Here is a 21,554-nt window from a genome sequence, read left to right on the forward strand (position 1 = left end):
TTTCAAGCCTCAGCTGTTGCCATTTGCCGGAGATATCTGGGCCCGGACATGTTAGATGGGATTTTTCATTTTAAATTGAGAGTGCTGCCAAATGCACAGTGTGGATCAAATCCAAATGAAATGTTCTGTGACATTCCAGGGATTACAGCTTCTGGAAAGAGATTTGACAAATTTTGCCCTTTGTAAATGATTAGATGGTTAGATTTTTACTGTTTTTATTGTATGCATTTTATTTGTATGCATCTTGTTGTTTTTTGTTATTTTATAGATAATTTATTCTATATTATTATTGTTGTTTTATTTTATTTTTTTACGTACATATTTTATTTACACAATTTATTTTTATTTTGCATGATAAATATGGGACTTTTTTATCTACATTTAAAGGGTACCTGAAATAATGAAAAACAAATATGGTTTTATCTATGTATGTATGTATAAGTGTTACAAACAACACCTGACCTGAGATCATCTGTATTTGACTTTTTAGTGAATGTTTCAGGCGAATACCAAATTGCATTCCCTCCCTATGCTACATAGCTAATCTTAGCATGCTAAGATGCAACATGTTACAGACTTGTCATCTGATTAGTCTGGCGTTCACTAACCATGACATTTTGCTGTTATTTTATGCTAAGCCTACTAACATTAAGATGCTAATGTATAACCTGCCTTGTGGGGGAGTGTTAGCAGTGATGTTTTCTTCAGGAAAATTCTACCGGATGATAAACTGGATTTGTTTTGCATCTATGGATATTTTTAATTAATGGTAAGAAAATAACTCATGTAAGTAATACTTCTGTCTTATGATTTACGTGAACCTTTTATCTCGCCGAGTTAAACATACGCATCTGTGCCTGTTCACACTCCTACATCTAAGCTAGGAATCCTTTATTGGCTCCTATTTTTAATTCGGCATGTCTTACCCTGGCACCCACTGTCAGATACTGACGTGTCCAATATTAGACGGCTGAAGACACGACGGATCGGCGGATTGGAAGGCTTCTAATAATCCAACACTGCTGGCACAGGAGCAGCCTTGGACGGGTTAACTGCAAATCTCTGAGAGCTTCCCCTGCCTCTCATTTGTATTTTTTGCTAAGCCTGGCCACAGAGCACAACTGCTTACCTCCATCATTAGTGTCGGTTTGCTGTTCGTCATTATTAGAACATTTACAGCGTTACCTCCAAGTGAAATTCAAACATAAATGTAATGTAAAATGCTCAAACATAACATAAAACACAAGTGACAAGCGGACGGCTAGCTGGCTAATGTGAGAAGCTAACAGAGCAGAAATCTACATGTTTACTCACTGCTTCTTTTTGGAAAATGGACGTTAATGTACAACAACAGTGCTTATAAAATGTTGCTCTATAACGGCTGCACCAATACAATGGAAGAAAAACGCAAAGTAGAAATCTTTACAAACGAGTAACGCTTCGAAGTCTCGGCGGCTAGCTAACTAATGTAGCAGTCTGCATATTACCTCAGTGCTCCTTGTCAAATATCTCAAACGGATTGTCTCAAAAGTATGACACTCATAACAAAAGATCCAAATCAAAGTTCTTTGTTCACATCGGCTGAGCTAATACAATGGAACAAAAAACGGGAAGTTGAAACCGACTAAACTAAAACAGACAGCATTAAACATGACTAAACCAGGCAGCGGCTCGCTAGCTTGTGGCTAGGGAGAGATGCTAATGTAGCAGTCTACATCTTTGCTTAGTGATCCTTATAGTCAAACAAAATAAACAACTACATTACAAATTTACAATACTAGTCACAAGCGATCCTAATCAAAAGTCCTTTGTTCACACAACATTGTTAGTTAGCTTGTGGCTAGCGGAAGAAGTTAAGGTAGCATTCTATCTTTTCATTCCGTGCTCATTCTTGTCAAACATGACAAACAGATGGACTCTAATGTATAATACTAGTCACAAAAGAGCCTAATCAAAGTCTTTTGTTCACAAATAGCTGGTCGATATCAACTTTACCAATGCAATACAATTTTGAATATTTACAACTTCACAGGGATATTGCTGGAAACCTTTCTTGACATTTACCAGAAATTTCCACCCTTATGGACACAGCCGCAGTCTTTTTCTTAATCTATCCTATTTTGGCTTATGTCGTTTGCAGTTTATCCGCACCCTGGAGCGCAGTCACGACTTCAACGCCAGGGCCAAGGTGTATTTCGCCTCCCTGCTGACGGTGGCACTGCACGGCAAGCTGGAGTACTACACGGACATCATGCGGACGCTGCTGCTGGAACTCATGGAAGAATATGTGCACAGCAAAAACCCCAAACTCATGCTGCGCCGGTGAGTAAGGAGTTAAAATGTGTATGTAAAATCATTTGTTTTGATAATAAATACGAATTAACTCTCAATTTTCAAGTTCCCGAGCCCTGGGGCACTTGCCTTGGTAGTAATCAATCGAAATTAGTAAATATCCAGTTGGGCAAATTGGAAAATTTCCATGTTCAATAATGGAAACCAATTGGAAATTTGTTCAAATTTTAGACATAATTTTTTGTGTGCGTCATAATCAGACATCAATGAATTTATATTTCGAATTTCAACTGATTTAAAACCCTGTAAATACTGTTTAAAGTTAGTTAAGGGGTAATTTATCAGGCCCAGAACAATACGCTACTGGGATCATGAAAATATAGCGGAATAATGAAACTCTGAGGTCTTATTATAGGTGGGCAAACATTTGCACACATACCGATGTCTCTTAAAATGTGGTTCCATCATTTTATACCATTTTTTTTTCACTGGATATATGCAATTTTTTTTTTTTTTTTTTTTTTTTTTTTTTTTTTTGATCAGGTATATTCTATTTTCATGATCATATTGAACATTTTGCATGTGTCCCTGAAATTGCTGGACACCCTGTCATTATGGGGTAAACTTCCCCTGTACGAAACCCTCTCGTATTTTCATTACGACAACAACTTTGTCTTTCTTCAATGACGGTGGAAACAGTGGCTAGTTGCAGAGTAAATGATTACACTTTTGTTTCATAATTTCCATCATATGTGTGTAGTTAGATGTTAAGCTTAACATGTCTACTCTGTCATAGTAAAATGGATTTGAATTTGATTTGATTTGATTGAAATTGGTGTAAAAACGTCTCAGAAATGTGAAATACTGTATATTTATTAGAGTCAGCTTGCAAACTGAGTCATGTTGCCAAGTGAAGGTTCGCTGTGTGCTCATAAAATGCTAACATTAGCCAAAAATGGCCACCCAGCCATTGCCCAATCTGTCAGCAAGCTTGCGTATTTTGCTGTTTGCATGCACATTGTCTTCTTGAAGTTAATTTATATTAACCCGGTCATAATACTTTTGAGAGGGCTAGTGACCATTGGGGAAGGGTCTGCAATGCTGGACCTGGCTATTTTGCAGGGTCATTTTATAGGAATAGCCTGATAACCATCTAACTGGAGTAAATGATCATGTGAAGGTCAAAGCATCCAAAACAGAAGCCTGTCTCTTTTGTCATCCCTCACTGTTACAGAGATGCGCCAATATCACTTGAACTCTCTGCCATGTTTTGCCACTTAGCCACTGGCTGTTAAACAAATGCATGTCTTAATTATCCCGCAGTGGAGAGGCTCATTATGCTGATTAGGTCATTGCGCCAACACGAGACCCCCGCCCCCACCTCCCTTCTTAAACACATCTAATTAGGCATGCTAACCGCTATCAATGCATGGGGACGACGGAGGTTTCCGCCCGCAGATATCTGTCATGCGGGTCTGTCAAAGTGTCGACTGAGTATGGAGTCGTTTGATCGATGTTGACACTGACAGGCTGTGCATAAATGTGCCTTGTCAACATTGTGCAGAAACTCTGCCTTAAATGTGCATCACCACATTCCAAACTGTCGCTGGGATAATTGACCCAGCAGCAAGGAAAACAAAACAAAAAAAAGACGCTCTTTAAGTAGGCTTGACATTATTTGCTGCAGATTTTAAGGGATGATTATGATTGTTTTTTAAAGAACTTCTGACAATGTAACGTGTGGTGAAAAAACATGAATAACATGAATATATGATCATGCATATTTTAAAAAGTAGTTTAGCATAATACAATATGAACGGTCGGATTGAATGAGAAGTACAGATACTTAATTTGATTGGACTGGCCTTAAAAAGGTCTTTAAAAGTCTCAAATATGGCTAACATACTTTTTAGTTTCAATTACTGTTTATTCCATTGTAATTGAAAATATCAATATCATATATTCTAATCGAAAATAATCTAATAATCTATTTAGTTATACTGTATCGCATTACACGTATATAAGTTTCAAATTCAAAAAATATTTCTTCTGTCTGTAAATTTAGGAAATGTCATATAATGTATGTTTCAGATCAGAAACAGTGGTGGAAAGGATGTTGTGCAACTGGATGTCCATCTGCCTTTACCAGTTCCTAAAGGTAACACAAGTCATTGAGATGCATTCACTGTGGCATGAGCATTGATTTCTTTTTGCCCACATTCTCCACTTTGCTGCAGCGGTTCGTTTTCTCGCTACCTTCAGGCTCTTCTTTGCTGAAACTGTTCATTGTATTGCTCTCAGTTTTCTTGTGACCCACATTCTTGTTGCCCACATTCTCCTTTTTGCCTCACGGGTCTGTTTTCTTGCTGTCCTCAAGCTCCTGTTAAATAAAATTCATCTCTCTTGCCGAGAAGTAAATTCACGAGACCCTTGTTCACCTTTCTTGATTTGTGTTAGCATGCCTTGCTCTTAGTGATGCGTTCAATGCATGGTTTTTGTCGTTTCCCCCGGTTCTATATTTTTTAATCAAATAATGACTCTAAATTGCCCGTAGGTGTGCGCGAATGGTTGTTTGTTTATATGTGCCCTGCGATTGGCTGGCGGCCAGTTCAGGGTGTACCCCGCCTCTCGCCTGAAGATTGCTGGGATAGGCTCCAGCACGCCGCGACCCTAGTGAGGATAAGCGGAATGGAAGATGAATGAATTAATAATTACAAGGCTCTTAATTATAACACTTTTTTGTGCGTCAGGACTCGGCAGGCGAGCCCCTGTACAAACTGTTCCGGGCGATCAAGCACCAGATTGAGAAAGGACCCGTGGATGCCCGAGTGAAGAAAGCCAAGTACACCCTCAACGACACTGGCCTGCTGGGCGATGACGTGGAGTACTCTGTGCTGGTGAGATGGACACATATACACTGAAACACGGACACAGTAACGTAAAAATATACATTGACAGCTACTTAAAATATTGCATGGTTGTGCTTCACAGTCGCCATGGTAACGGCATGTATCCGAGCTGAAAAAAAAAAAAAAAGATTGCCCTGAGGCGACCGGCTGCTGTTGTATGACATCCATTTTCGGTGTCATGTACTCAAGTGGAAAAAGACACCGAGGCCAGTTCATGCAGCTCGGCTTGGAAATGCCACAAGTTCCTACATGGAACCATTACGAGCCCTATCCGTTTGGACCTTTTCACCCCTCAGTCACAGAGAGGCTAATGTGAATACCGTTAAAGTCAAAACACACAAACTAAAAAAAAAAAAAAAAAAAAAAAGAATAAAAAGGCCGGTGGGTAATGGCGTTGTCGAGGACAATTATCGAATCAGCCCCCCCCAATCACGCCATCTCCCATCACGGTGATGGATGGCTTCCTGTGATTGAATTACAGTGTCGAGAGTAAGGCAAAGCCCCCCCCCCCCGTGGACTTGATTACACAAGCCTCCAGGGTTGCTTTGGATTTCACGGGCTCCTCTTCACACTGACACTCAAATGCAGAGCAAGTGGGATTGGATTGGCTGCGTCCACTTCCCCCTTTGCCATGCTTTTGATTGCATCAAGTGGTCAATTAGTTCCTGACCGAATGACTCAAGTTGCTCCCGCTGAGCCGCGGTCATTTAGCTGGGGTCGAGGTGACAGGATTTCTATCAGGTGCCACCGCCTGTGTTTGTGTGTGTGTGTGCGAGAGGGAGAGAGAGAGAGAGTGAGAGAAGCCCGGTTACTATGACGACCACATCTTGACAGCAGAACTGTGTGTGTTGTGGGTGGGAGACCACACGATACCCACTTGGCAAGTTGGACACTTTCCCTGAAAAGTAATTGGAATTCTTGGGAACTAACTAGAAATTAGGGGTAATTTTAGACGTGATACAAATGTTTTGGCGTAAGCAGACATGCATGCAATCTAATTTACATTTCAAAATGTTTTGCTTCACTAAACATGACTTACTTTCATCACCAAAAACAAAAACAAAAAAAACACTGAATTTAATTTTGTAATATAGAAATTACCTTTAGTAAGACAACAATCCACAAACAACAAATAATGGGGAAACTGTATGGGTAATGTAAGATTGCCCTCAGTCTCCACTTTATTGCAGCAGTCCAATTTATTGCTGCCCATAGTCACCACCACTTTGCTGCAACGCTGTGTTTTCTTGCTGGCCTCAGTCTCCACTTTGTTGTAGCACTCCGTTTTCTTGTTGCTCACATTCTGCACTTTGTTGCAGCACTGTTTTGTCATTGCCCTCAGTCTCTACTTTGCCGCAGTGATCCATTTTCTTGCACTCCATTTCTTTATATGCTGACGCCGTCAGTCTCCTCTCTGACAAAATGTTGTCTGCCCTACTGAGAATTCAAATACACCGAGACCCTCATTCTCCTTTGTAATTTTACCAAAACCACCGCGTGATTCTAACTTTAATACAAGAATGACCTTTAACAAGACAACAATACCAAAATATATGAATGACCTTTAATAAGACAACAATACCAAAAATACCACCATACCATATGAGTGAGGTTAGACTGCCCTCAGTCTCTACTATGCTGTAGCTACCTATCTTGCTGCTGCCCACATTCTTAATTTAGCTGCCCTTAGTCTCTCTTTGGATCAAATGTCTCTGCCTTGACAGTCGTTCTCCGCAATTGTTGTTTGTTCACGTGTCTTGTGTGGAGGGATGTGTACAACGCGGTTTGGTTTTCGCAGTTTCCTGGCTTTGATATATGAATGACCTTGAACAAGACTATAATGGCAAAACAACAAATTCCAAAAGAGGAACTACATTTTTAATATTTGTAAAGAGGCCTACTTTCCATTGAACTTTGGTTTTGTTTGTCTGTAATGAAATTCAATCATTCTCCATCCATCCATTTTCTGAGCCGCTTCTCCTCACTAGGGTCGCGGGCGTGCAGGAGCCTATCCCAGCTGTCATCGGGCAGGAGGCGGGGTACACCCTGAACTGGTTGCCAGTCAATCGCAGGGCACATAGAAACAAACAACCATCCGTACTCACATTCACACCTACGGGCAATTTAGAGTCTCCAATTAATACATGTTTTTGGGATGTGGGAGGAAACCGGAGTGCCCGGAGAAAACCCGCGCAGGCACGGGGAGAACATGCAAACTCCACACAGACGGGGCCGGGGATTGAACCCGGGTCCTCAGAACTGTGAGGCTGACGCTCTGACCAGTCAACCACCGTGCTGCCTTCAATTATTATGTCTCATTGAAAAAAATGACCATGTCAAGATCACTATACAGATGCTGTTGTTTGTTGTCTGTGTACGGGAGGCAATGTTTGTATATTCCTGTCTCTTTCTGACTTGTGTGTCTTATCTCCAGACGCTGCAAGTGCTGGTGCACGGCGAGGGTCCCGATGTGACACCCGTCAAGGTTTTGAGCTGCGACACCGTCTCGCAGGTGAAGGAGAAGATCATCGAGCAGGTGTACAGGAACCTGCCCTACTCCACGCGGCCCAAGGTGGACAGCGTCACGCTGGGTGAGTGAAGAGATTACAGTCAGATGGATACCAGTGAGATTTCAGAATTGGAACAAATCATCTGGGTAAAAATGTTCCTTTTAAGACGCAGCGCAGTCTTTGTATGGTGTCAGCATAGCTCACAAAACCTCCATTCCGCAAGCTTCGAAGGATGAAGTTTACTCTTTAACTTTTCTTTTTTTTTTATGTCTGCAAGAGTGACAACAATTTTGTGACGTGACTAACTTTTTCTTCTGCATGGTTTTTTTTTTTTGGGTACTCCAGATTCTTCCTACATTCCAAAAATATACTTGTTACGTTTATTGATGACTCTAAATTGTCCTTAGCTGTAAATTTTTGTGTAAATTGTTGATTTCATATGTGGTCACCCGTGACCTGCGAAGTGTTACAGAAAATGGATGGATAGATGATACGGGCGAGATCTGGTTGGATTAGCCAGTGATGGATTCAAGCAAGTGCCATTCATAAGCAGTCTGGACCAGGAGTATGCTGTGACTTCTGCTCAAAGTATCCAATAACAACACAAAAAGTCACTAGATTTGTCGTTCATCTTTTTTTTTTTTTTTTTTTAAAGCGTAGTCACAAGTGGGATCGGAAAAGTGTTTTAAAAGTTTTATTGTTTTTACATCCGTATACAGTGGAAGCTAAAAAGTGGCACCATTTGGAGTGCAATCAAAAACATGTTGTTTTTTTTATTATTATTTTTGTTTGTTTTTGGTGTGATTCCACTACGGAAAGCTACCAAAATTATGGCAAAGAGAGAGAGTTTGATGATAACCATCGGTCCAGAAAAGTTAGGTACGGTGACATGGAAAAGCGTCTGGCAGCTCAGTACAATATGAACAATACCATTCGTTAAATAGCATTTACATTAAATAAGCTAGTTTTACCAAGCAGATGCTAACAGCAGGTGCTGATGTAGACAGCCTGTACCTGGAAGATATATGACGAATAACCAGAGAATCTTGCCAACAAACGGCAGGTTTAACTTATTTTACAGTTTTAAATGCAACTTTAAACTTGTGTGACATTTATATATATTACATTAAAATATTTATTCTATAGTTATTAAAGGTTTTCCTGATCCTGGAACAGATGAGTACACTTTTTCTATTGAAAACATGTTTTGACATTTTTTTTTTCTTTTTTTTTTAGCTCCGAAACGGGTTATTCAGTCATAGCAGGGAAAAAGAATCTTTTATTCGCTAAACAAAGATCTAAAGTCGCAAACCTTGGGGGAGCTGACTTCAAAAGCTCAAATCTCCACAGACATTTTTGCCACATCAAAGAGTTTTTTTTTTCCCAATTCCCACGCACACAGCCGAGCTCATTCCATTCTGCGATTCAGATAAGCGCAGATCTGTCGCCTTTCGCGGCGTATCGCTACGATAACCCTCTCATGTTGCGCTAATTGTAAATGAGCCGCAATGGCACCCAAATTCAGGTCTCCACGGCAGTGAAATCTCATCGCCCTTCAAAAAGTGTCGAGCTGCCAATCAGCTTTGGAATTACATAGACTTTTTCCAACAAAGTCAGCTATCTGGTCTGCACACCGCAGCAGTTTTATATATATATATATATATATATATATATATATATTCCCAATTGCAGCGAAACCACAGTGCTGCTGCCGGTTAATATTACATATACTGTTGTAGGTGCATACATTGCGGTTTGCTTTTCCTTTTTGAATGTGCACAACCCCTTGCACAGCGAGGTACAGACAACTCCAACGGGTCGAATTGGGTCAGAGGAACTGCAATTTTCATTCACGTGCTATGGTTGACCTGCTGGCATTTTGCAAATGCAGACCGAGACAGCATCTTGTATATTTCTCAAGATCCAAGTGGAATTCTTGTAAGCTGAAATGTTGACTTTTTAGGGAGACTCAAATGACAGCGGATTTTTTTTTTATGCAGTCCATCCATCCATTTTAAACACTGCTTATCCTCACTCGGGTCGCGGCTGAGCTGGAGTCTATCTGTGAGGGAAATACTGATTACTGACCTGCTTCATGTCTGCTGCGTGAGGCTCTTGTGACTGCCTGCCTCCATTTGATTTGTAAAATGAAGTCAGACGCCATTAGTGGTTACGTTGGATTGGTTAAAGAAAGTCATGTGATAAAGTGTCTCTGCCAAACGAAAATAGATCATGCAAGCAATAAGAAACACCTGTAAATACAAGAATGTAGCGCAATATAACAGAGTAAAAATAGCGTTTCTAAAAAAAGAAAAAAATGCTTGAAAGTAAAAGGTATGTTGCATTAAAACTACTGTGAAAAGTACAATGTATACAAAAAGTTAGCTTAAGGTAACAGTAAATATAGCTTATTACTCCCCACCTCATGTCAACACTTTTTTTTCTCTTTTTCTTCCTTTTCTTTCTACAGAGTGGCGCCCGGGCTCCACGGGCCAGATTCTATCTGATCTGGACTTGACATCCCAGAAAGAGGGCAGATGGAAACGCGTCAACACATTGGCTCACTACAACGTACGTAACCCCCGTATTTGTTTATCTTTCGTGAGGAAAACAGGAAGTGACTTGTAGGTGTGTTTGCTGTGTCAATCAACACCAAGAGTGACTTTGATCTCATAACATTACAACATTTTTCCTGTGACATTACGACTTTATTTTCATATTATGACTTTTTTCTTGTAAATCAAAATTTTAAACTCATAGCACTACACAAATTCACATATTACATTTTTTTTGTAACTTTACAAGTAGTCATTCTGCAACTTTATTCTTATACTAACACCATCTTCATTTCATATGACAACTTTTTTCATGTCATGTTCATTCTAGTGACTTTGTCCTCACATTATACTCGTAACCTTATAAGTATTAGGGCTAAAAATGGCAGCTTTTCTTCCATTTTGATGACATTACATTCATTTTTGTATCAGAAAGTACAGCTTTTTTTCCTGTAATATTACATCTTTACATCTTCAGTCTTAGAGCTTAACTCCTTTAGAGATATAACTAATTATTTTAATTCCTTGAACATTGCTTCTTTTTTTTCTCGTGATTTACAATTTTTTTTTTTGGAGTATTACAACATTATTGTCGTAACATTACAACATTTTCCTCATAATACCTTGACTTCTTGTGACACTCCATCTTCATTCGTGTAACTTCTATTCCTCTCCTTGTATTTTTTTTAATTATTATTTTAATTCCCGTAAAATCATGTCTTTTTTTTCTCATGACTTTTTCTTGTCATACAGGTTTATTCTCGCAACTTTGCAACATTATTATATTAATATTACCGGTACATTATTCTCATAACATGACTACTTCATAATGTCACAACTTTTTCTTGTAATATTTTAATTTTACTGCATTTTTCTCAGAATTGTATGACTTAGTTTTCCTGAAAAATAAAGTTCAGGCCTGTAACATTATGACTTTTTCTCGCGACGTATGAGTTTATTTTGGTAGCATTACAACAATTTTCTGGCAATATTACGACTTTTGCGTCATCTAAAGACTTCTCGTAATACAGTGAACCCTCGTCGGGGATCAGAACTGGGAGCCTCTTGTTGCTACATGATAGTGGCAAACACTTAAAACAGGCAGTGTCATAAGGGTTGCGTGAGGGTCTCTCCAGGAGTTGTGAAATGCTCAGAGTGGCAAGTTGCAGAGGGGTGTGGTCAAGTTAAAGACAACTGGTATTCCGTTAGAATTGATTTATTGTGGTCTTCAACAACACAGTCAAAAAAGGTAATCAGCAAAGCATCAACACCATGCATCTAGCATGTGTACAGTACACAACCATGAAGCCATCTTACATTAACCACTAGATTCAGTAGTTAAATTATTCAACACAAACAAACGACCTTCAAATGAGGTTCATCAATAGTATTAGCGAGCGTACTAGGCTAAGCGACTTTGGTCTTGTGGTGTTATAACATTCATCCACCCATTTTCCCTACGGCTTATCCTCACATTATTCTTCTAAATTAAAACCTAAAACCTCGGCTAAAAAAGTGGTTTTACTTTCTATCTTTGCAGACAGAATGCTTGCTCCAGCTCGTGCAGGTATAGCTAATGTAGTGGTTGTTGAGTGTTCACACGAGAAAGACACACCAGAATAATGACAAAAGCACTACAGTCCCTTCTCACCACCATTTAGTTCAAACCGCAGAAGTGACAGAAGCCCTCTAAATCTCCCTTTCACCGCATCGACCCTTTGTAAACAAAGGCCACCTGCAAATATCCCCCTTGTGTACCGCCTTTCATGCGCTTCAATCTTCATTCTTCTTTGGCGCCCTTCTTTCGTTACCTACCTCTTGGCTTGTCCGTTAAAAGCTGTATCTATGGCCCCTGTGTGCTGCTAATCCCTCTGTTTGTGAAGAAAACAAATTCTAAACATGATCATGTGAAGACCCAGCATGGTTGTCTGCTTGGTTGCATTGATCATAAATTTGTTCAGGGTCACGAAAGACGACGACGAATAGGACTATGTGAGGACTAGGTGTGTTGTTAGCTGGACCAAGGAGTTGTTATTGATGCAAAAGCTACCTAACCCCTTTACATTGCAAACTTCAGGAGCGGCCAAAGAAGAGCCCATTTAAATTTGATTGTCGCCAATGATAGATGATCATTATGAGAATAAATTCATACTTTTGCAAGATTAGAAAGAACAAAAACAAATATTCTCGTGTCTCTGTACACTCGTAAATTGAGGTACCACTGTAGTTATTGTTGTTTTTTTCCCCATCTGCTTGCATTGCAGGTCCACGACAACGCCACCTTAGTCTTGTCGCGAGTGCTTCACACTCAGCAGAACTACGACCAGAACCAGGAAAACCACGAAGAGCGTAAGTGTTTTGAAAGGATGACATTTCCCCAGGCCTTCACCCACATCCCCGCTCTCATTTGGCATGCTAATTCAGGTTTTATTTCGAGCTCCGCTTTTTAGATTACTTTCAAATGAGATGCACTTTCTTTTTACGTGCGTTTCATAAAGACTGATTTTTACTCAAGCGTTTGTCTTTGATGTCCTCGGTGCGCTCATTCAAATTGAGCCGTGGCAACAAACGCTTGTTGTGATCTGCACACATTCTTGGAGTCTGCATGCATAAGCGAGTAGTGTAACTGTTCAAGTGTTGTTTCAGGGAACGCTCTGTTGGAAGACGACAAGGTGTTTCACCTGGTGAGGCCCACCGACGAATTGGACGAGATCAAGTCCAAGCGGGGCAGCATTAAGGACAAGTCCATGACCAAAGCCATCACTGAGATTTATCTCACTCGACTGCTCTCTGTCAAGGTGCACATTTCTTCTCCACTTGACAATTATTTAACTGCACACTCTTATTTTGTCCACGCTCACATACATATTTGCATCGTACCAAGTGAATATATTGTCCATGCTAATTTTTTCCTACAGCTAAAGTCACAGCATTTTGTTATTTTTTTGTCAAAAAGGTTTAATTCTAACTGACCTCATTATTGCAACCAGTCTTGTTTCGGTAACGTTTTTCTCCCGTAATAAAGTGGTGCATTAACTTTAATTTATTCCGTGACAACGCTCATAACTCAAAACACTTGTATCTCAAATCAACTGACCCATTAAAATGAATGGAAATTCCATTAATCCCTTCCAGTCTCCCCAGAAAAATAAACAAAAAATGTTTTTTTTTAAAAAATAAGGAAAATAGCACCCTTTATTATTATAATTTATTAAAACATATAGTAATAATAACATAATTAAATAGAAGGTAAAGAATGAAACAGTTTGTGAATTATAATTAAGTCATTTTGGATCCTTCTGGTGTGCATGACTTGATCAGATAGACTTGATCACATGACTTGATCACCAGGCGGCAGTCATGCTGACAAATGAAGAAGTTTCACTCAACTACTCTAATAATCTGCAGTAATATTACTCATTATTCGCAAAGGATTAAGAACATATGCTTGTGAGTACTGTTATATTGTCCAGCTGCATCTATGTTAACGTTCTTGTTATATGCAGGAATAACTTCTCTTTGCTCTGTCCAGACATGATTCCCATTTACCCTCGTCTGCCATTGTTAGTTATGTCTTTTTCACAAAGTACTTTCATCCCACTTGTTGTACCGCCACCTGTTGCTGCTTTGGCAGTTTCTAAATCCGTTGTCTTGGGGATGGATTATTTTTGTTGTTACGGTTGACCCGAAGTAAATGCTAAAATAGTTCCGCATCCCACCTGCATTTTAATATTCCTGGTGCTTCTCTGACTCATTGCGCTTTGCTGTTTCTTCCAGGGAACGTTGCAGCAGTTTGTGGACGACTTCTTCCGCAGCGTGCTGTGCTCTGGGGCAGTGGTGCCACCGGCAGTCAAATACTTCTTTGACTTCCTGGATGAGCAGGCGCTGAAGCACAACAATGTAGATGACGAGACCATCCACATTTGGAAGACCAACAGGTAGAAACTGGAAAAATGCGGTGCAATTTGCTTTTTCAAATGGGCTTAAGATTCGTAGGGGTGAAAGCTGGACACTTTTCATGGGGATTTATGGGTATGAACTGGACAGGCAACAGTCTTATTAGAAATTATGAGCAGTGAATCCCTGCATATTTGTGGTTTTGCATTTGCAAATTCACCTACACATGGATTTTTCGGTGGTAAAACTGAAAAACTTGCCATTTGTTTTTGTGCTCAGGCCAAAGCTGTGTCTAATGTAAATAAATATTGCAAAGGCAGGGCGGCACAGTGGACGACTGGTTAGCACATCTGCCTCACTGTTCTGAGGACTGGGGTTCAAATCCTGGCCTCGCCTGTGTGGAGTTTGCATGTTCTCGCTGTGCTTGTATGGGTTTTCTCCGGGTACGCCGCTTTCCTCCCACATCCCAAAAACATGCATGGTAGGTTGATTGAAGACTCTAAATTGTCAGTAAGTGTGAATGTGAGTGTAAATGGTTGTTTGTTTCTATGTGCCCTGCGATTGGCTGGCGACCAGTTCAGGGTGTACCCCGTCTCTCGGCCGAAGATAGCTGGACTTGACTCCAGTCCGCCGAGGACCCTAGTGAGGATAAGCGGTACAGAAAATGGATGAATGGATGGATGGATTGCAAAGGCACCATCTGGTGGCATTTTAGTAGAAAGCACTTATGTTGAAGTGAGGGGAGGAGCCTGATTTAGTCAAGCTATTGGTTGAATGAGTGAAATTTATAGCCGATTACAAACTTTTTGTGTGGCCGTCCGTCAATTACTTGCAGATTTTTGCTATTCGCCGCAGGGCTCGATCCAAATCCCACACGAATAGCAGAGGTTCTTTGCATCAGCATTTTCCCCCATTTTCTGTTCTGTGGTCATCATCACACTTTTAATCATTCCAATCAGTAGTATCATTTTCATCATTTATCATTTATTCTCTTAACATTAAAACTTTTTCTTCTAATATCAGTGCTTTTTTCTCGTAAATTCAGACTTTTTTTCAGAATATCAGAATATTGCATATTTAGATGTTTTTTCTTTGTTTAATTACAGCATTATTCTCGTAGGTTCACGCCGTTTCTTGTAATATTATGATTTTACTCTTGAGGAAAATAGTTTTCTTCCAACTTTTTTATCATTTAGGACTACATTCTCAATCCTTACAAAGTTGTCATATTTGAACATTATTTTCGCAATATTACAACTTCAGGACTCTATTCTATCTTTACTGCAACATTCTTTGAAAACATATTTTCATTCTTGTGATACGACTTTTCTTTCTTTTAACATTTATTTCTGTAACATAACTTTTTCGCAGAAAAATGCATCTCTAGTCCCATAACACAATTTTTTTCTCATTGCATTGCATCATTATTCTTGTAACAATAGGAATTTATTCTTGAGTTCTCAATGTTCTCATGACATTGGAACATTATTCTTGTAACTTATCAACTTTATTTTCATAGTATTATGACTTTTCTTGAATTATTTTTTTTTTCCTTTCGTGTTACAACTTTTTAACATGTAATATTCTGACTTTTTCCACATAATATTCCAACTTTAGTCTTGTAACTTTACGACTTTATTCCTAGGATATTTCAACTTTTGTTTGTTCTAAAATTAGGAATTTATTTTCCTTGTATTCCATTTTTTTTCTTGCCACTTTATTCTCATACAATTACAACTTTTTTTCTTGTAAAATTACAAATTGATTCTTATAACTTTACAGCTTTATTCATGTAAAATTATGACTTTTTTCTTGAACTACTTTTTTGTTTTTGACACAACAGGATGGTTATAATTCCATCTTTCCCCTCTTCCCTTTCACAAAGCTGTCTTCCCGCATCTGTTATGTCCTTCTGGATCCATGAGGAAAATGTTTTATTCAACTACATATTGAGATCCCTTTTTCTTGGCTAACCTGCAGTCATTTTCTCCATCGATTCCTGTGGAAAGTCTTCAAACTTTGAACATTTGCGTCAAATTCAGAAACACTGCAACACACGCTGAGGTGTCTAATTCACATCTGTGTCTTGAGTTACAGCGAGTAACTCTCCCAAGAAAACAAAAGTTGATTATCCAAGACAGAGATGCATACAGATGCACAAATTTGCCTCAGTGCATTTTTGCATTTGCTATCCCGCTGCTCCCGTCTGTCATTTAAGCGCATAAATTAGTGTCACGCTGGCGAAGGCTGGGGCGCCCCAGACAACGTGTTGCATGTCGGTCTGTGATTGACGCAAGGGTGAGAGAGAGAGAGAGAGAGAGAGAGAGAGAGAGAGAGAGAGAGAGAGAGAGAGAGAGAGAGAGACAAAAAGACAGAATGAGAGAGAGTGCACTGGCACAAGGACAGGCGATGAGCGATTTAATTATTCGGCGCCGCACACTCGGCATCCAGCCGTCATGTTTATCAAATCAACGCAGGGCCACGTATTAAATATGAATGTGTGTACGAGGCAGAACAACAAACAAACAGGGTAATTGTGTCCCAAGCTAATTTAATTGTGGGATTGTTGCAACAGTGTTATTTTTATGCTCTTGTTGTACACCCTCCTGAGGTTTTTTTGCCTACCCGCTATGTGGTTTATTTTACACTGTGCGCCTTTCATGTCTCGCTTGGGCGGCCCCGTGCTTAGATCAGGGAGAATGTTTTTATTTATTTATTTTTTTTATTTTTTTTTTAATGTATACATCCTTATTTTGGAAAAGAAAAAAAAAGAAGAAAAAAACACTGGTGTTTTTCTGTTCAGAGGGGAAATCAGTTGGCGTACTCGTGCGTTGCGCACAGTGCCGTCTGTAGTGTTAAAAGTTTGTGTAGGACTTTTAAAGGTCAGAGTTTTGCGAGGCCCCGACAAGCATCGCTGGCTGTTGCTCAGCTTAGATCCCTTTCTTTTGCCTTTTGGAGCAGTTGTGTTTGTCTTTTTGATTGTAGAGGATGTGAGAGTGCTAAAACATTCCTATGAATTATTCATTGTTAAGGGTTGACTTAAAGGAAATACCATTGATTCTGTTTCAATGTGCCATAATGCCCTGGCTTTCCAAATTGCTCAACTTTTTTCATTTATCCATCCATTTTTTTATCCAGTTAATCTTCAGTCGGGTTGCGGGTGTGCTGCAGCCTATCCCAGCTGACTTTGAGTGAGAGGTGGGGGGCACACCCTGGTCTAGTCGCCAGCCAATCGCAGTCCACATACTGTATAGACAAACCGCCGTTCACATTCACATCTAAAGACAATTACCTAGAAAACCCACTCAAGCACGACAAGAACATGCAAACTACCCATAGGAAGGCCAGAGCCTAGATTTGAACCTGTTAACTGTGAGGCACATGCGCTAACCACTTTCTCACCATGCTACCGCCATAGGAAATCATATAAAGTATAGTTTTGAGTCAAGCTGTTGGCATCATACAGCCATTATTAACTGGACTGGCGGTGTTTTAATTCACATTTAGAAAGTAGAAAATACCGTGGTGCTTTGAGATACGAGTGCCTTGACGTACTGAGTTTGATAGCAGGGGTGTCGCACCTGTGGTGGATGAGGATGCTTCAATACAATAGTGCCTCTGCATGTTAGTGATTCGAACAGTGTAGTCCCACAGTCGGTTGAAAGTGGCTCTGGATCTTCACCCAGCCTGGCGGAAAAACAGACTCAGAAATAGGTAGATAACATGAGATTTGCTTGGTTGTTTAATTTCACACCTCATGGGTGGACAGAGATTCAACTACAGTATTTGTATACAAGCCATTAAAAGTTCAGTTTTCCTGAATATGTCCTCTTTAAATAAAAATGATAAGCAGCCTTTCCTCTTTTTTTCCTGCAGTCTGCCTCTGCGCTTCTGGGTGAACATCCTGAAGAACCCCCACTTCATCTTCGATGTCCACGTGTCTGAAGTGGTGGATGCCTCGCTCTCCGTCATCGCCCAGACCTTCATGGACGCCTGCACAAAGACAGAGCACAAGCTCAGTCGGGTGAGCGCAAACGCTACACAGTAAACCCCATTCCAACATAAGTGAAAATCTGCTATAGAGAAATACCTATCGAAATAATTTTTTGTTTTTGTTTTTTTTTGGTTTTTTGTTTTTTTACTTGAAATTGTTGTAGGGTCTTCAAAAACACTTTTAAAACAATACACACACATTTAAACACAAAATATATTGAGAGAGAGCGAGAGAGAGCAAAAACAATGTTTGTGGACTGCAATGAATTTCCCAACAAGCAGCAAAATTAAACATTGTGTATTTTACCAAACCATAAAACTTACGAAAGTCCACTAGCTTAATGCTAACACACCATCCAAAAAAAAAACAGCATAGATTTCGGTGTAGTTATAACCTTTAAGTAATGGCTATTTGAACACAAACAGTGAGGCATTACATGTAGAGCAAGGGTGGCCAATCATTTTTTTCGAAGGGGCCATGTGAGAAACGGTTGTCGAGGGCCACACCAACATGCTAACCTCCATTATATTGTTTGTAAATATGAATTGAACATCTTTTTTATGAAGCAGTAAATTGTAGTAATCTAAGCTATGATTAGGAAATAAAAATGTAAATAAAAATTGTTAAAGAAATTACAATGAGTCACATCAGAATGACATCTACACATACTTAACATGACATCACTGTCTACCTTAACAATACTCACAGACATATTCTTTATCCACTGCGAAAAATATTATGGCATCTTATTGACGTTAGAAGAAACCATCGTCTTCGTGTCTTTATTACATAGGTATTATACTTCCCCCTGGTGGCCAAGGTGTACAGACCAGGGCAATATAATGTCAATGGGCATTGAAGCACGAAATCATGATGCACTAACTGTTTAACGCTTTACTTTCTGTTTAATTATGTTATTACAATGTTTTTTTTTAATAACATACAATGCTGTATATTTTTTTTATTTAAAAAAAAAAAACGTAACAACAATTTTGGGGGGTGTTTTCTGGGTGGCTGGAATGGACTAATGTCATTTCAATTCATTTCAGTGGGAAAAGATGATTTGAGATGCGAGTGTTTTCAATTATGAGTGTGGTCACGGAACAGGTATTAATTAATGATGTTCATTGTTTGCGTCTGCAGGACTCCCCGAGTAACAAACTTCTCTATGCAAAGGAGATCTCGACCTACAAGAAGATGGTGGATGAGTAAGCGCCGTCAGCATTTTACTGTCTGTTGTCGTGTCGGTTACCTTCTGAACTGTGTGTTTGTGTGCGTCAGTTACTACAAGGGCATCAGACAGATGGTCCCCGTCAGTGACCAGGACATGAACACACATCTGGCTGAGGTCTCACGGGTAAGACGCACACTCACACACTCGGCTGCCATTTTTCCTGTGCTTACACTGCTAATAGTAGTGAAAGATGCGCACGTGTCTTAAACCAAGGTTTGTTTCAAGTTCAAGTCAGTCCTTTGCAAGACTTTTTTTTTTAAATTCAATTCTTTTAAATAATTCAATATACTTATACTTTTTTTATTTTATTTTAATTGCACGAATGATGCTGTGGGTAATATATATATATATATATATATATATATATATATATATACTCAGTAGATATTATCCATTATGTATATTATTATTAATTTATTACATATCAAAATATACAGTATTCTATTTATTTTGTATTATTTATAATGTATTATTCAAATATTTTTAAAGCAAAATTTTACTGGCTAAATTAAGTTTTCAAAATCGGAATCCTAGCGAGGCATCCAGTGTCCATTTTAACTGAAGTTTAAGTTACCAAATCTCTTTCCTCAGGGTAAAGCCTTTTAATTGTTACTGTTATTTTACTTCTTTTTTTGCTGTTGTCGTTTTCCTGGCAGTCACACACGGACAAGCTGAACACACAAGTAGCTCTCCATCAGCTGTATCGGTACGCCAGCAAGTACTACAATGGGGTAAGAGGCCCAAAGGCGGTCTATTCCAGTGAACGCACCACTGCCCGCTTTTGTTATTGCTTTTCTCCCCCTCCCCCCCTCCTCTCCTCTTGCTTGATATGCCTGAAGAGTGATTGCATGCAATTTTAATGTGAATCATTTCTCTAGGTTGTGAGTTGGAAAATTGCTCATGGGAATGTAATTTTTTATTTATTTATTTTTCTCACGCTTTATCGTGTCCATTGTGTGTTGCCACTTAAGGTCACAAAAAAAGGAGGATTCAACAAAAGCTAATGAAGAAATAGGATTAAAATTTAAATAGGATTAAAATTTAAATGAAAGTTGTGAGCGGGCCGTCGCAACCCCCGCGCCCTGTCAGGAACGTGCGGCATTTGGTCGGTCAGAGGACAGAGCACACAAAGTTGGAAGGAAATCGGAGATTCAGGAGGGGAAATACTTTGAGTTATTCGAAGTTATTTATTTATTTTTAATTTTTTTTATTTCCATAGTGCAGGGTGGCAGTTGTCATGAATAACTAGTGAGAAGAGCACTTACATAAATCATGTACAGTGGTACATTGACTTACTAGTTTAATTTGTTGCGTGAACACGCTCATAACACAACAGACATGTATTTTAAATAATCTTTGCCTATTTAAATGAATGGTGCCATTAATCTGTTTTGTTTTTCCAGAAAAAACACCAACCTAAATGTTTTTAGATGTGCAACAATTAATGGAATAATCGGCAATTAATCGATTCTCACCTTAATCGACTACTATTTTGATAATCAATTAATCCTTTAGAGACATTGTTTAACTTAAACTTGTCCAAATCCTCAGAATTTCATCCTCTCAGTTGTAAGCATTCTCAGATTTCTGTAGTCCTCCAAGAAATCAGGCTGCTTATCTGTGTGTTTAGCAAAATGAAACATTTGCGAACATCTGCTTATACTTGGGTAAACAGTGATCAAAACGTTTGCCTATATTCTGATCTTACGGACCAAACCAGTAACTAAATCATTATCAATTTATGTTTGTGCACCATAAATTTGTTATAATGTCCCGTTTTTTAATAAAGCAATGGAAATTGAATTATCCGTTGAGCATTCATTGAGTAATCCAAAAAGTAATCGACTGATTAATCATCCATCCATCCATTTTGTGAGCCGCTTCTCCTCACTAAGGTCGCGGGCGTGCTGGAGCCTATCCCAGCTATCATCGGGCAGGAGGCGGGGTACACCCTGAACTAGTTGCCAGCCAATCGCAGGGCACATACAAACAAACAACCATTCGCACTCACATTCACACCTACGGGCAATTTAGAGTCTCCAATTCATGCATGTTTTTGGGATGTGGGAGGAAACCGGAGTGCCCGGAGAAAACCCACGCAGGCACGGGGAGAACATGCAAACTCCACCCAGGCGGGACAGGGGATTGAACCCTGGTCATCAG

The 21,554-nt window shown here is 39.4% G+C and overlaps 1 protein-coding gene across 1 annotated transcript in view; it reads left to right on the forward strand.

The window, feature by feature from the left end:
• The window catches only part of plxnb2b (plexin b2b), a 219,094-nt gene that overhangs the window by 192,977 nt on the left and 4,563 nt on the right, over positions 1-21,554 (forward strand). Inside the window, 12 exon segments of the mRNA XM_061677999.1 lie at positions 2,141-2,322; positions 4,384-4,450; positions 5,043-5,189; positions 7,636-7,792; positions 10,182-10,282; positions 12,531-12,615; positions 12,913-13,064; positions 14,044-14,204; positions 18,040-18,187; positions 19,301-19,365; positions 19,439-19,514; positions 20,048-20,122. Of these exon segments, the coding sequence (XP_061533983.1) occupies positions 2,141-2,322; positions 4,384-4,450; positions 5,043-5,189; positions 7,636-7,792; positions 10,182-10,282; positions 12,531-12,615; positions 12,913-13,064; positions 14,044-14,204; positions 18,040-18,187; positions 19,301-19,365; positions 19,439-19,514; positions 20,048-20,122 (1,416 nt within the window).

This window comes from Phycodurus eques, chromosome 5 (genome assembly GCF_024500275.1).
Source record: "Phycodurus eques isolate BA_2022a chromosome 5, UOR_Pequ_1.1, whole genome shotgun sequence".
Classification (NCBI taxonomy): domain Eukaryota; kingdom Metazoa; phylum Chordata; class Actinopteri; order Syngnathiformes; family Syngnathidae; genus Phycodurus; species Phycodurus eques.